This window comes from Poecile atricapillus, assembly GCF_030490865.1.
Source record: "Poecile atricapillus isolate bPoeAtr1 chromosome 32 unlocalized genomic scaffold, bPoeAtr1.hap1 SUPER_32_unloc_7, whole genome shotgun sequence".
NCBI classification, from domain to species: Eukaryota; Metazoa; Chordata; class Aves; order Passeriformes; family Paridae; genus Poecile; species Poecile atricapillus.
The window spans coordinates 38,270-52,109 of NW_026708987.1; the positions used below are offsets into that span (position 1 = coordinate 38,270).

General features: G+C 53.4%; 1 protein-coding gene and 1 long non-coding RNA gene across 2 annotated transcripts; one reads left to right on the plus strand and one right to left on the minus strand.

Annotated features, from left to right (window-relative positions):
- Positions 1 to 1,395: 1,395 nt before the first annotated feature.
- Positions 1,396 to 12,374, minus strand: LOC131574030 (kallikrein-14-like). Its single transcript, XM_058828406.1, has 7 exons — positions 12,175 to 12,374; positions 10,867 to 10,904; positions 8,297 to 8,522; positions 6,676 to 6,929; positions 3,504 to 3,640; positions 1,583 to 1,753; positions 1,396 to 1,414 (listed from the first exon to the last, which is right to left on the minus strand). The coding sequence occupies exons 1-6, from the start codon at positions 12,183 to 12,185 to the stop codon at positions 1,601 to 1,603; spliced, it is 819 nt and encodes a 272-aa protein (XP_058684389.1). The 5' UTR covers positions 12,186 to 12,374; the 3' UTR covers positions 1,396 to 1,414; positions 1,583 to 1,600.
- On the plus strand, positions 1,993 to 2,425 carry LOC131574031 (uncharacterized). Its single transcript, XR_009276345.1, has 3 exons — positions 1,993 to 2,074; positions 2,111 to 2,173; positions 2,256 to 2,425. It is a non-coding gene; the product is annotated as an uncharacterized LOC131574031 (long non-coding RNA).
- Positions 12,375 to 13,840: the final 1,466 nt, after the last annotated feature.

Genomic DNA, 13,840 nt, shown 5'->3' on the forward strand with positions numbered 1-13,840 from the left:
TCCTGTGATGTTCCTGTGATGTCCCCAAGGTGCCCCCAATGTTCCTCTGATGTTCCTGAGATGTTCCTCTGATGTTCCTGATGTCCCCACATCCCCGAGGTGTCCCTGTGATGTTTTTGTGATGTCTCCACGATGTCCCCAAGGTGTCCCCATGTCCCCAAGGTGTCCCCGAGGTGTCCCCATGTTCCTGTGATGTTCCTGTGATGTTCCTGTGATGTTCCTCTGATGTTCGTCTGATGTTCCTGCTGTCCCCATGTCCCCGAGGTGTCCCTGTGATGTTCTTGTGATGTCCCCATGGTGTCCCCAAGGTGTCCCCATGTCCCCAAGGTGTCCCCGAGGTGTCCCCATGTTCCTCTGATGTTCCTCTGATGTTCCTGCTGTCCCCATGTCCCCGAGGTGTCCCTGTGATGTTTTTGTGGTGTCTCCACGATGTCCCCACGATGTCCCCATGATGTCCCCATGTCCCCAAGGTGTCCCCGATGTCCCCGAGGTGTCCCCTAGTTGCGGTCCATGGTGTCCAGGATCCAGGAGGTGAAGCTGCAGACCCTGGTGTGACTCTGTGATGTCCCCATGATGTCCCTGTGATGTCCCCAAGGTGTCCCCGAGGTGTCCCCAATGTTCCCGTGATGTTCCTGTGATGTTCCTGTGATGTCCCCAATGTTCCTGTGATGTTCCTCTGATGTTCCTGATGTCCCCACGTCCCCGAGGTGTCCCTGTGATGTTTTTGTGGTGTCTCCACGATGTCCCCAAAGTGCCCCGATGTCCCCGAGGTGTCCCCGAGGTGTCCCCAATGTTCCCGTGATGTTCCTCTGATGTCCCCATGGTGTCCCCAATGTTCCTGTGATGTTCCTCTGATGTTCCTGATGTCCCCATGTCCCCGAGGTGTCCCTGTGATGTTCTTGTGATGTCTCCACGATGTCCCCATGATGTCCCCATGATGTCCCCATGATGTTCCCATGGTGTCCCCATGTCCCCAAGGTGTCCCCAAGGTGTCACTGATGTCCCCGAGGTGTCCCCTAGTTGCGGTCCATGGTGTCCAGGATCCAGGAGGTGAAGCTGCAGACCCTGGTGTGACCCTGTGATGTCCCTGAGGTGTCCCTGTGATGTTCCTGTGATGTCCCCATGGTGTCCCCAATGTTCCTGTGATGTTCCTCTGATGTTCCTCTGATGTTCCTCTGATGTTCCTGCTGTCCCCACGTCCCCGAGGTGTCCCTGTGATGTTTTTGTGGTGTCTCCACGATGTCCCCATGGTGTCCCCGATGTCCCCAAGGTGTCCCCGAGGTGTCCCCGATGTCCCCGAGGTGTCCCCTAGTTGCGGTCCATGGTGTCCAGGATCTAGGAGGTGAAGCTGCAGACCCTGGTGTGACCCTGTGATGTCCCCACGATGTCCCCAAGGTGTCCCCGAGGTGTCCCCAATGTTCCTGTGATGTTCCTGTGATGTTCCTCTGATGTTCCTCTGATGTTCCTCTGATGTTCCTGCTGTCCCCATGTCCCCGAGGTGTCCCTGTGATGTTTTTGTGATGTCTCCACGATGTCCCCACGATGTCCCCATGGTGTCCCTGATGTCCCCAAGGTGTCCCCGATGTCCCCGAGGTGTCCCCTAGTTGCGGTCCATGGTGTCCAGGATCCAGGAGGTGAAGCTGCAGACCCTGGTGTAGACGCCGGGGTGGCCGGGCAGGGCGCAGGTCTGGAGCCCCCAGGACACGATGCCCTGCAGGGTCCCATTGCAGGACAGGGGACCCCCGGAGTCACCCTGGGGACACACAGGGGTCACTCGGGGGTCAAAGGTCAACCGGGGGTCACTCAGGTCACTCAGGGGTCACTCAGGGGTCATTGGGGTCACCCAGGGTCACTCAGGGGTCAAAGGTCACTCAGGGGTCATTGGGGTCACTCAGGGGTCACTCAGGGGTCACCCAGGGGTCATTGGGGTCACTCAGGGGTCATTGGGGTCACTCAGGGGTCATTGAGGTCACTCAGGGGTCACTCAGGGGTCATTGGGGTCACTCAGGGGTCACCCAGGGGTCACTCAGGGGTCATTGAGGTCACTCAGGGGTCACCCAGGGGTCACTCAGGGGTCATTGGGGTCACTTGGGTCACTCAGGGGTCAAAGGTCAACCAGGGGTCACTCAGGGGTCACTCAGGGTCACTCAGGGGTCACTCAGGGGTCATTGAGGTCATTCAGAGGTCATTCAGGGGTCATTCAGGGGTCATTCAGGGGTCATTGAGGTCACTCAGGGGTCACTCCGGGGTCAGAGGTCAACCGGGGGTCACTCAGGGGTCACTCAGGGTCACTCAGAGGTCATTGGGGTCACTCAGGGTCGCTCAGAGGTCACTCAGGGGTCAAAGGTCACTCAGGGGTCACTCAGGGGTCATTGAGGTCACTCAGGGTCATTCAGGGGTCACTCAGGGGTCAAAGGTCACTCCGGGGTCACAAGTGGTGGATTTGGGTGGATTTTGGGCAGTTTTTGGGTGAATTTGGGGCAGTTTTTGGGTAAATCCAGGACAGATTTTTGGGTGAAATTGGGGCAGTTTTTGGGTAATTTCAGAACAGTTTTTTGGGTGAATTTGGGGCAGATTTTGGGTAAATCCAGGACAGATTTTTGGGTGAATTTGGGGCATTTTCTGGGTGATTTCGGGACAGGTTTTTGGCCAGGTTTTGGGCAGATTTTGGGTGATTTTGGGGCAGTTTTTGGGTAAATCCAGGACAGTTTTTTGGGTGATTTTGGGGCAGTTTTTGGGTGAATTTGGGGCATTTTCTGGGTGATTCCAGGACAGTTTTTTGGGTGAATTTGGGGCAGTTTTTGGGTGATTTTGGGACAGATTTTTGGGTGAAATTGGGGCAGTTTTTGGGTGAATTTGGGGCATTTTCTGGGTGATTTCGGGACAGGTTTTTGGCCAGGTTTTGGGCAGATTTTGGGGCAGTTTTTGGGTAATTTTAGGGCAGTTTCTGGGTGAATTTTGGGTGATTTCGGGGCATTTTCTGGGTAATTTCAGGGCAGTTTCTGGGTGAATTTTGGGTGATTTTGGGGCAGTTTCTGGGTGAATTCTGGGTGATTTTGGGGCAGTTTCTGGGTGAATTTTGGGTGATTTCGGGGCAGTTTATGGGTAATTTCAGGACAGTTTTTTGGGCAGTTTCTGGGTAATTTCAGGGCAGTTTCTGGGTGAATTTTGGGTGATTTCAGGACAGTTTTTTTGGCAGTTTTTGGGTGATTTTGGGGCAGTTTCTGGGTAATTCCAGGACAGTTTTTTGGGCAGTTTTTGGGTGATTTTGGGGCATTTTCTGGGTAATTTCAGGGCAGTTTCTGGGTGAATTTTGGGTAATTTCAGGACAGTTTTTTGGGTGAATTTTGGGTGATTTTGGGGCAGTTTCTAGGTAATTTCAGGACAGTTTTTTTGTTAATTTTAGGGCAGTTTCTGGGTGAATTTTGGGTAATTTCAGGACAGTTTTTTGGGTGAATTTTGGGTGATTTTGGGGCATTTCCTGGGTGATTCCGGGGTCTCACCTGGCACGAGTCGATGCGCTGGTTGCTGACGCCGGCGCAGAACATGCTGGGCGTGATGCGCCGCGGGTACGCCCGGCGACACGCCGCGTCCGACAGCAGCTGCACGTAGGCGCAGATCAGGCGGCTCGGGAGCGTCACTGAGGGGTCACCGTTACTCACAGGTTACTCAGGGGTTACTCAGAGGTTACTCACAGGTTACTCACAGGTTACTCATGGGTTACTCATAGGTTACTCAGGGATTGCAGGGGGTCAGGAGGGGTCAGGGAAGGGTCAGGGGGATGGGGACACCCCCAGGACCACCCTGGGGTGCTCTGGGCGCTACTCAGAGGTTACTCATGGGTTACTCATGGGTTACTATCGGGTTGAAGGGGGGTCAGGAGGGCTCAGGGAAGGGTCAGGGGGGTGGGGACACCCCCCAGGACCACCCTGGGGTGCTCTGGGCGCTACTCAGAGGTTACTCATGGGTTACTCAGAGGTTACTCAGGGGTTACTCAGGATTTTTCCCTCAATTTTTGACCATTCCGCCCAAATCCCAGCCCAATTTCACCCCATTTTTACCCATTTCCCCCCATTTTATCCCCATTTTTTTCCCATTTCCCCCCCAATTTAACCCCCAATTTTTTGGCCAAATTTTCCCAATTTTTTCCTCATTTTCCCCCAATTTTTCCCCAATTTTTTTCCCCATTTTTAACCCTTTCTTCCCCATTTTCCCTCCAATTTTTCCCCATTTCCCCCCATTTTCCCCCCAATTTTTTCCCAATTTTTCCCCAATTTTTCCCCATTTTTAACCCTTTTATCCCCATTTTTTGCCCATTTTTTCCCCAATTTTTAACCCTTTCCTCCCCATTTTTTTCCCCGTTTTTAACCCTTTCTTCCCCAGTTTTTTCCCCATTTTCCCCCCAATTTTTCCCCATTTTTTCCCCATTTTTAACCTTTTCTTCCCCATCTTTTGCCCATTTTTCCCCCAATTTTCCCCAATTTTTCCCCAATTTTTTCCCCATTTTTAACCCTTTCTTCCCCAATTTTCTCCCAATTTTTCCCCCAATTTCCTCCCACTTTTAACCCTTTCTTCCCCATTTTCCCTCCAATTTTTCCCACCAAACCCTCCCATTTTTAACCCTTTCCTCCCCATTTTTTCCCCATTTTTTCCCCATTTTTTCCCCATTTTTTCCCCATTTTTTCCCCATTTTTTCCCCATTTTTTCCCCATTTCTCAGCCGATTTTCCCCATTTTTTTTTTGTTTTCCGCCAATTTTTCCCATTTTCCCCATTTTTCCCCCCATTTCTCCCCTCACCCTGCGGCGTGGTGACCGTCCCCCAGCCGGACAGCAGGCAGGACTCTCCGGGCCGGCCGCAGCCTCGGGGCAGGGCCAGTGGCCGGACAAATCCCAGCCCAATTTCACCCCATTTTTACCCATTTCCCCCCTTTTCCCCCCAATTTTTCCTCATTTTTCCCCAATTTTTTGCCCAATTTTTCCCAATTTTTTCCTAATTTTCCCCAATTTTCCCCCAATTTTTTGCCCAATTTTTCCCCATTTTTAGCCCTTTTTTCCCCATTTTTACCCCAATTTTACCCCAATTTTCCTCCATTTTTAACCCTTTCTTCCCCAATTTTCCCCCAATTTTTTTGCCCAATTTTTCCCCATTTTTAGCCATTTTTTCCCCATTTTTACCCCAATTTTCCCCCAATTTTTCCCCAATTTTTCCCCATTTTTAACCCTTTCTTCCCCATTTTTCCCCCAATTTTCCCCCAATTTCCCCCCATTTTCCCCCCAAAATCCCCCCATTTTTAACCCTTTCTTCCCCATTATTTCCCCATTTTTAACCCTTTCTTCCCCAATTTATTCCCCATTTTTAACCCTTTCTTCCCCAATTTATTCCCCATTTTTAACCCTTTCTTCCCCATTTTTTCCCCAATTTTCCTCCATTTTTAACCCTTTCTTCCCCAATTTTTCCCCAATTTTTTTGCCCATTTTTTCCCCATTTTTAACCCTTTCTTCCCCATTTTTAACGCATTTTTTCCCCATTTTTTAACCCTTTCTTCCCCATTTTTTCCCCATTTCTCAGCCGATTTTCCCCATTTTTTTTTTGTTTTTTCCCGTTTTTTCCCATTTTCCCCATTTTTCCCCCCATTTCTCCCCTCACCCTGCGGCGTGGTGACCGTCCCCCAGCCGGACAGCAGGCAGGACTCTCCGGGCCGGCCGCAGGCTCGGGGCAGGGCCAGTGACCGGACAAATCCCACCCCAATTTCACCCCATTTTTACCCATTTCCCCCCATTTTTTGCCCAATTTTTCCTCATTTTTCCCCCAATTTTTCCCCCAATTTTTTGCCCAATTTTTTCCTCATTTTCCCCAATTTTCCCTCAATTTTTTGCCCAATTTTTCCCGATTTTTAACCCTTTCATCCCAAATTTTTCCCCATTTTTCCCCCATTTTCCCTCATTTTTTCCCCATTTTTAACCCTTTCTTCCCCAATTTTTTCCCCATTTTCCCCCTAATTTTTCCCCATTTTTTCCCCATTTTTAACCCTTTCTTCCCCAATTTTTTCCCCATTTTCCCCCCAATTTTTCCCCAATTTTTCCCCAATTTTTCCCCAATTTTCCCCATTTTTTAACCCTTTCTTCCCCATTTTCCCTCCAATTTTCCCCCCAAAATCCCCCCATTTTTAACCCTTTCTTCCCCATTTTCCCCCAATTTTTTGCCCAATTTTTCCCCATTTTTAACCCTTTCTTCCCCATTTTAAACGCATTTTTCCCCATTTTTAACCCTTTCTTCCCCATTTTTTCCCCAATTTCCCCCCAATTTTTCCCCATTTTTCCCCCATTTTTAACCCTTTCTTCCTCATTTTTCCCCCAATTTTTCCCCAAATTTTTCCCCATTTTTAACCCTTTCTTCCCCATTTCCCCCCCGTTTTTCCGCATTTTTTCCTCATTTTTTCCCCATTTTTAACCCTTTCTTCCCCAATTCTCTCCCAATTTTTCCCCCAATTTCCCCCCACTTTTAACCCTTTCTTCCCCATTTTTCCCCCAATTTTTTGCCCAGATTTTCCCCATTTTTAACCCTTTCTTCCCCCATTTATTCCCCATTTTTAACCCTTTCTTCCCCATTTTTTCCCCATTTCTCAGCCGATTTTCCCCATTTTTTTTTGTTTCTTTCCCCATTTCTCCCCTCACCCTGTGGCGTGGTGACCGTCCCCCAGCCGGACAGCAGGCAGGACTCTCCGGGCCGGCCGCAGGCTCTGGGCAGGGCCAGTGGCCGGACGCTGCGGCCGATCTGTGCCGGCCGGTCCAGTTTCAGCAGGGCCAGGTCAGCGTCCAGCGTGGCCGGGTTGAAGCGGGGGTGGGACAGGGCCAGCGTCACTCGCCGCTCCTGCTCCGTCCCCTCGCGACGACGGAGGTCATCCTCGCCCAGACGGACGCGGATACCCCTGGGGACAGCGGGGGACAGTTGGGGACATTCGGGGCTTTGGGGACATTGAGGGGTTTGGGGACAGCGGGGGACAGTTGGGGACATTGAGCAGTTCGGGGGTGTTGGGGACATTGGGGGCTTTGGGGACATTTGGGGACATTGGGGACATTGGAGATGCTGAGGGACTTTGGGACATTGGGGGGTTTGGGGACATTGAGCGGATTTGGGGGCTTTGGGGACATTGGGGACATTGGAGACATTTGGGGACATTTGGGACATTGGGGGGTTTGGGGACATTGGGGACATTGGGGACATTGGGGACATTGGGGACATTTGGGGACATTTGGGACATTGGGGACATTGGGAGGATTTGGGGACGTTGGGGACATTGGGGGGATTTGGGACATTGGGGACATTGGGGGGTTTGGGGACATTGGGGACATTGGGGGGATTTGGGGACATTTGGGATGCTGAGGGGATTTGGGGACATTTGGGGACATTGGGGGGATTTGGGGACATTGGGGACATTGGGGACATTGGGGACATTTGGGGACATTGGGGGGATTTGGGGACATTGGGGAGGGGTGGAGACATTGGGGATGTTGGGGAGGGGTCACACGATGTCCCCTAGGGGTGTCCCCACTGTCCCCCACCCCCAGGATGTCCCCAGGATGTCCCCAAGGTGTCCCCATGTCCCCAGTGTCACCTCTGGTTGCAGTGGGCAGCGGTCAGCACCCACTGCGGCCGCACCAGGATGTCCCCATGTCCCTGTCACCCCCAGGATGTCCCCAAGGTGTCCCCAATGTCACCTCTGGTTGCAGTGGGCAGCGGTCAGCACCCACTGTGGCCGCACCAGGACGCCGCCGCAGCGCAGGGATGTCCCCTGTCCCCAGGGATGTCCCCTGTCCCCAGGGATGTCCCCATGTCCCTGTCACCCCCAGGATGTCCCCAAGGTGTCCCCAGGATGTCCCCATGTCCCCAAGGTGTCCCCATGTCCCCAATGTCACCTCTGGTTGCAGTGGGCAGCGGTCAGCACCCACTGTGGCCGCACCAGGATGTCCCCAGGATGTCCCCTGACCCCAGGGATGTCCCCTGACCCCTGTCACCCCCAGGATGTCCCCAAGGTGTCCCCAGGATGTCCCCAGGATGTCCCCAAGGTGTCCCCAGTGTCACCTCTGGTTGCAGTGGGCAGCGGTCAGCACCCACTGTGGCCGCACCAGGACGCCGCCGCAGCGCAGGGATGTCCCCTGACCCCAGGATGTCCCCTGACCCCAGGATGTCCCCTGACCCCCCAGGATGTCCCCTGACCCCTGTCCCCCTGACCCCCCAGGATGTCCCCAGGATGTCCCCATGTCCCTGTCACCCCCAGGATGTCCCCAATGTCACCTCTGGTTGCAGTGGGCAGCGGTCAGCACCCACTGTGGCCGCACCAGGACGCCGCCGCAGCGCAGGGAGCCGTAGAGCAGCACCTGCCAGGGTTGGGACATGGGGACACAGGGGTACCCCCCGATGATCCTGTCCTCGTCACCCTCGGGGACGCAGGTGACACCCGCGGCGTCCCCGCGAGGCCGCTGGCCCGGGGGACACGGAGGAGAGTCGGGCACGGTGGCACCTGAGGGGACACGGGGACAGCGGTGGTGGCACCTCCGTGGGGACACGGGGACAGCGGTGGTGGCACCTCCGTGGGGACATGGGGACAGCGGTGGTGGCACCTCCGTGGGGACAGTGGTGGCACCTCCGTGGGGACACGGGGACAGCGGTGGTGGCACCTCCATGGGGACAGTGGTGGCACCTCTTGGGGACATGGGTGGCACCTCCGTGGGGACACGGGGACAGCGGTGGTGGCACCTCATGGGGACAGTGGTGGCACCTCCGTGGGGACACGGGGACAGCGGTGGTGGCACCTCCGTGGGGACAGTGGTGGCACCTCCGTGGGGACAGGGGGACAGCAGTGGTGGCACCTCCATGGGGACAGTGGTGGCACCTCTTGGGGACAAGGGTGGCACCTCCATGGGGACATGAGGACAGGTGTGGTGGCACCTCCATGGGGACAGCGGTGGTGGCACCTCCATGAGGACAACGCCACTGGGAGTGTCCCCTGGGCCACTGGGTGTGTCACCTCCATGGGGACAAGGGTGGCACCTCCATGGGGACAAGGGTGGCACCTTTATGGGGACAAGGGTGGCACCTCCATGGGGACAGTGGTGGCACCTCCGTGGGGACATGGGGACAGCGGTGGTGGCACCTCCATGGGGACAGTGGTGGCACCTCCGTGGGGACACGGGGACAGCGGTGGTGGCACCTCCATGGGGACATGGGGACAGCAGTGGTGGCACCTCCATGAGGACAACGCCACTGGGAGTGTCCCCTGGGCCACCAGGTGTGTCACCTTTATGGGGACAGGGGTGGCACCTCCATGGGGACATGAGGACAGGTGTGGTGGCACCTCCATGGGGACAGTGGTGGCACCTCCATGAGGACAACGCCACTGGGAGTGTCCCCTGGGCCACCAGGTGTGTCACCTTTATGGGGACAGGGGTGGCACCTCCATGGGGACAATGCCACCAGGTGTGTCACCTCCATGGGGACAGTGGTGGCACCTCCATGGGGACACGGGGACAGCAGTGGTGGCACGTCCGTGGGGACAGTGCCACTGGGAGTGTCCCCTGGGCCACCGGGTGTGGCACCTTTATGGGGACAAGGGTGGCACCTTTATGGGGACAATGCCACCAGATGTGGCACCTCCATGGGGACAAGGGTGGCACCTCCATGGGGACAACGCCACTGGGAGTGTCCCCTGGGCCACCAGGTGTGTCACCTCCTTGGGGACAGGGGTGGCACCTCCATGGGGACAGTGGTGGCACCTCTGTGGGGACACAGGGACAGCAGTGGTGGCACCTCCGTGGGGACACGGGGACAGCAGTGCTGGCACCTCCATGGGGACAGTGGTGGCACCTCCATGAGGACAACGCCACTGGGAGTGTCCCCTGGGCCACCGGGTGTGGCACCTCCATGGGGACAAGGGTGGTGGCACCTTTATGGGGACAAGGGTGGCACCTCCATGGGGACAAGGGTGGCACCTCCATGAGGACAGTGCCACTGGGAGTGTCCCCTGGGCCACCGGGTGTGGCACCTCCATGGGGACAAGGGTGGCACCTCCATGGGGACAGGGGTGCCACCTGTATGGGGACAAGGGTGGCATCTTTATGGGGACAATGCCACCAGGTGTGTCACCTCCTTGGGGACAAGGGTGGCACCTCCATGGGGACAACGCCACTGGGAGTGTCCCCTGGGCCACCAGGTGTGGCACCTTTATGGGGACAAGGGTGGTGGCATCTCCATGGGGACAAGGGTGGCACCTCTATGGGGACAGGTGTGGAACATTTATGGGGACAGGGGTGGCACCTCGCAGGGACAACAGGAGTGGCACTTTCACGAGGACAATGCCACCAGGTGTGGCACCTCCATGGGGACAAGGGTGGAACCTTTATGGGGACAATGCCACCAGGTGTGGCACCTCCATGAGGACAGTGCCACTGGGAGTGTCCCCTGGGCCACCGGGTGTGTCACCTCCTTGGGGACAAGGGTGGCACCTCCATTGTCACAAGGGTGGCACCTCCATGGGGACAATGCCACCAGCTGTGGCACCTTTATGGGGACAGGTGTGGAACATTTATGGGGACATGGGGACAAGGGTGGCACCTCCATGGGGACAATGCCACCCCGAGTGTCACCTGGGCCACCCTGAGTGCGTCTCTGTGACCCCAGGTATCCCCAGGTGTCCCCAGGTGTCCCCAAGGTATCCCCAGATGTCCCCAGGTATCCCCAGGTATCCCCAGGTGTCCCCCAGGTGTCCCCAAATGTCCCCAAGTGTCCCCAGGTGTGTCCCCAGGTGTCCCCAGGTGTCCCCAGGTGTCCCCAGGTGTCCCCAAGTGTCCCCAGGTGTCCCCAGGTACCTGAGAGCAGCAGCAGCAGCAGCAGCAGCTCCACAGCCCTGAGGGGACACGGGAGGGGACACAGGAGGGGACACGGGTGACACCACTGCCCCTCCCCCCATTTCCCCCTTTTCCCTCCTTTTTTTCCCCATTTCCCCCATTTTTTCCCCATTTTTCCCCATTTTCCCCATTTTTCCCCATTTCCCCCATTTTTCCCCAATTTTCCCCCCATTTTCCCCCATTTTTTCCCATTTCCCCCCAATTTTCCCCATTTTTTCCCCGTTTTCCCCTTTTCCCCCCATTTTTCCCCATTTCCCCCATTTTTCCCTAATTTTCCCCCCATTTTCCCCCATTTTTCCCATTTCCCCCATTTTCCCCCATTTTTTCCCATTTCCCCACAATTTTCCCCATTTTTTCCCCGTTTTCCCCTTTCCCCCCCATTTATTCCCATTTCCCCCCATTTTTTCCCATTTTCCCCATTTTCCCCCCAGTTTTCCCCATTTATTCCCCATTTTTCCCAATTTCCCCACATTCATTCCCCATTTTCCCCCATTTTTCCCCATTTCCCCCCAGTTTTTTCCATTTCCCCCCATTTTATCCCCTTTTTTTCCCCATTTCCCCCCATTTTTCCCCATTTATTCCCATTTCCCCCCATTTTTCCCCATTTTTTCCCATTTTTCCCCATTTTTTCCCATTTTTCCCCATTTTCCCCCCATTTTCCCCCCATTTTATCCACATTTTTCCCCCCATTTTTTTCCATTTCCCCCCATTTTTCCCCATTTTTTCCCCATTTCCCCCCATTTTTCCCCATTTTTTCTCCATTTCCCGCATTTATCCCCCATTTTTCCCCTTTTTTCCGCATTTCCCCCATTTCCCCCATTTTTCCCCATTTTTCCCCATTTCTCCCCATTTTTCCACATTTTTTCCCATTCCCACCCATTTTTTTCCCCATTTCCCCCCATTTTTTCCCCATTTTCCCCCATTTTTCCCCCATTTTCTCCCCATTTTCCCCCCATTTTATCCCCATTTTTCCCCCATTTTTCCCCATTTCCCCCCATTTTTCCCCATTTTTTCCCATTTTTCCCCATTTCCGCCCATTTTTCCCCATTTTCCCCCATTTTTCCCATTTTCCCCCATTTTTCCCCCATTTTTCCCCATTTTTCCCCATTTCCCCCCATTTTTCCCCATTTCTCCCCATTTTTCCCCATTTTTTCCCATTCCCACCCATTTTTCCCCATTTTTTCCCGTTTCCCCCTTTTTTTCCCCATTTTCCCCCATTTCCCCCCATTTTTTCCCATTTCCCCCCGTTTTTCCCCCATTTTTCCTCACCTCTGTCCCATCCTGGTCCCCGCTGTCGCCTCTGTCCCCCCCCCCTCCTCTTCCTCCTCCTTTTTGTGGCCTCGCCCGGCCTGGGGGAGGGGCGGCTCCTGCCTCAGTTTCCCCGGATCTCGTTAATCCCGGGACGCTCTGACTCAGCCGCTCCCGCCCCGCTCTGGCCCAGTTTGGCCCAGTTTGGCCCAGTTTGGCCTCGCTTTCCCCCATTTTCCCCATTTTCATCCCATTTTTCCCCCTTTCCATCCCATTTTTCCCTTTTCCTCCAGATTTTCCCCATTTTTCCCTCATTTTCCCCACTTTTGGTTCATTTTTCCCATTTTTGTTTCCTTCCTTCCCTTTTTTCCTCTCCTTTTCCCGATTTCTCCCATTTTTGCATCGTTTTCCCCACTTTTGCTTCATTTTTCCTTTTTTTCCTCCTTTCTTCCTATTTTTCCCTCACTTTTCCCATTTTTCCCTAATTTTCCCTAATTTTTCCCTTTTTTCCTCCTTCCTTCCTATTTTTCCCTAATTTTTCCCATTTTTCCCTCAATTTTTCCCCTTCCCACCCCTTTCCTCCCCAATTTTCCCCATTTTTCCCTCATTTTCCCCACTTTTGGTTCATTTTTTCCCATTTTTGTTTCCTTCCTTCCCTTTTCTCCTCTCATTTTCCCGATTTCTCCCATTTTTGCCTCGTTTTCCCCACTTTTGCTTCATTTTTCCCCATTTTTTTCTCATTCCTTCCCAATTTTCCCTCATTTTTCCCATTTTTCCTTCATTTTCCCTCGATTTTTCCCCTTCCCACCCCTTCCCTCCCCAATTTTCCCATTTTTCCCTCATTTTCCCCACTTTTGGTTCATTTTTCCCCATTTTTGTTTCCTTCCTTCCCTTTTTTCCTCTCATTTTCCCGATTTCTCCCATTTTTGCCTCATTTTCCCCACTTTTGCTTCATTTTCCCCCATTTTTTTCTCATTCCTTCCCAATTTTCCCTCATTTTTCCCATTTTTCCCTCATTTCCCCTCGATTTTTCCCCTTCCCACCCCTTTCCTCCCCAATTTTCCCCATTTTTCCCTCATTTTCCCCACTTTTGGTTCATTTTTCCCATTTTTGTTTCCTTCCTTCCCTTTTTTCCTCTCATTTTCCCCGATTTCTCCCATTTTTGCCTCATTTTCCCCACTTTTGCTTCATTTTTCCTTTTTTTCCTCCTTCCTTCCTATTTTTCCCTAATTTTTCCCATTTTTCCCTCAATTTTTCCCCTTCCCACCCATTTCCTCCCCGATTTTCCCCATTTTTCCCTCATTTTCCCCACTTTTGGTTCATTTTTCCCATTCTTTCCTCCTTCCTTCCCATTTTTCCCCTCATTTTCCCGATTTTTCCCATTTTTGCCTCGTTTTCCCCACTTTTGCTCCATTTTTTCCCATTTTTTTCTCATTCCTTCCCATTTTTCCCTCATTTTTCCCATTTTTCCTTCATTTTCCCTCAATTTTTCCCCTTCCCACCCCTTTCCTCCCCAATTTTCCCCATTTTTTCCCTCATTCCTCCCTGATTTTCCCAATTTTTCCCCTTTTCCACCCATTTCTGCCTCTTCCCCCCCATTTTCCCCCATTTCAGGCTCGTTTTTCCCTAAATTTCCCTTTTCCCACATTTTTCCCCTCGTTTTTCCCATTTTTTCCCATTTTTTTCT

Bases quoted from the DNA above. Each gene is read 5' to 3' on its own strand.
- LOC131574030 (XM_058828406.1), bottom strand. The intron at 8,523-10,866 runs GTACCTGGGGAC...GTGTCCCCTCAG, and splicing joins GCTGCTGCTGCTGCTCTCAG to GTGCCACCGTGCCCGACTCT. The intron at 3,641-6,675 runs GTGAGGGGAGAA...GTGACCCCTCAG, and splicing joins GACGGTCACCACGCCACAGG to TGACGCTCCCGAGCCGCCTG.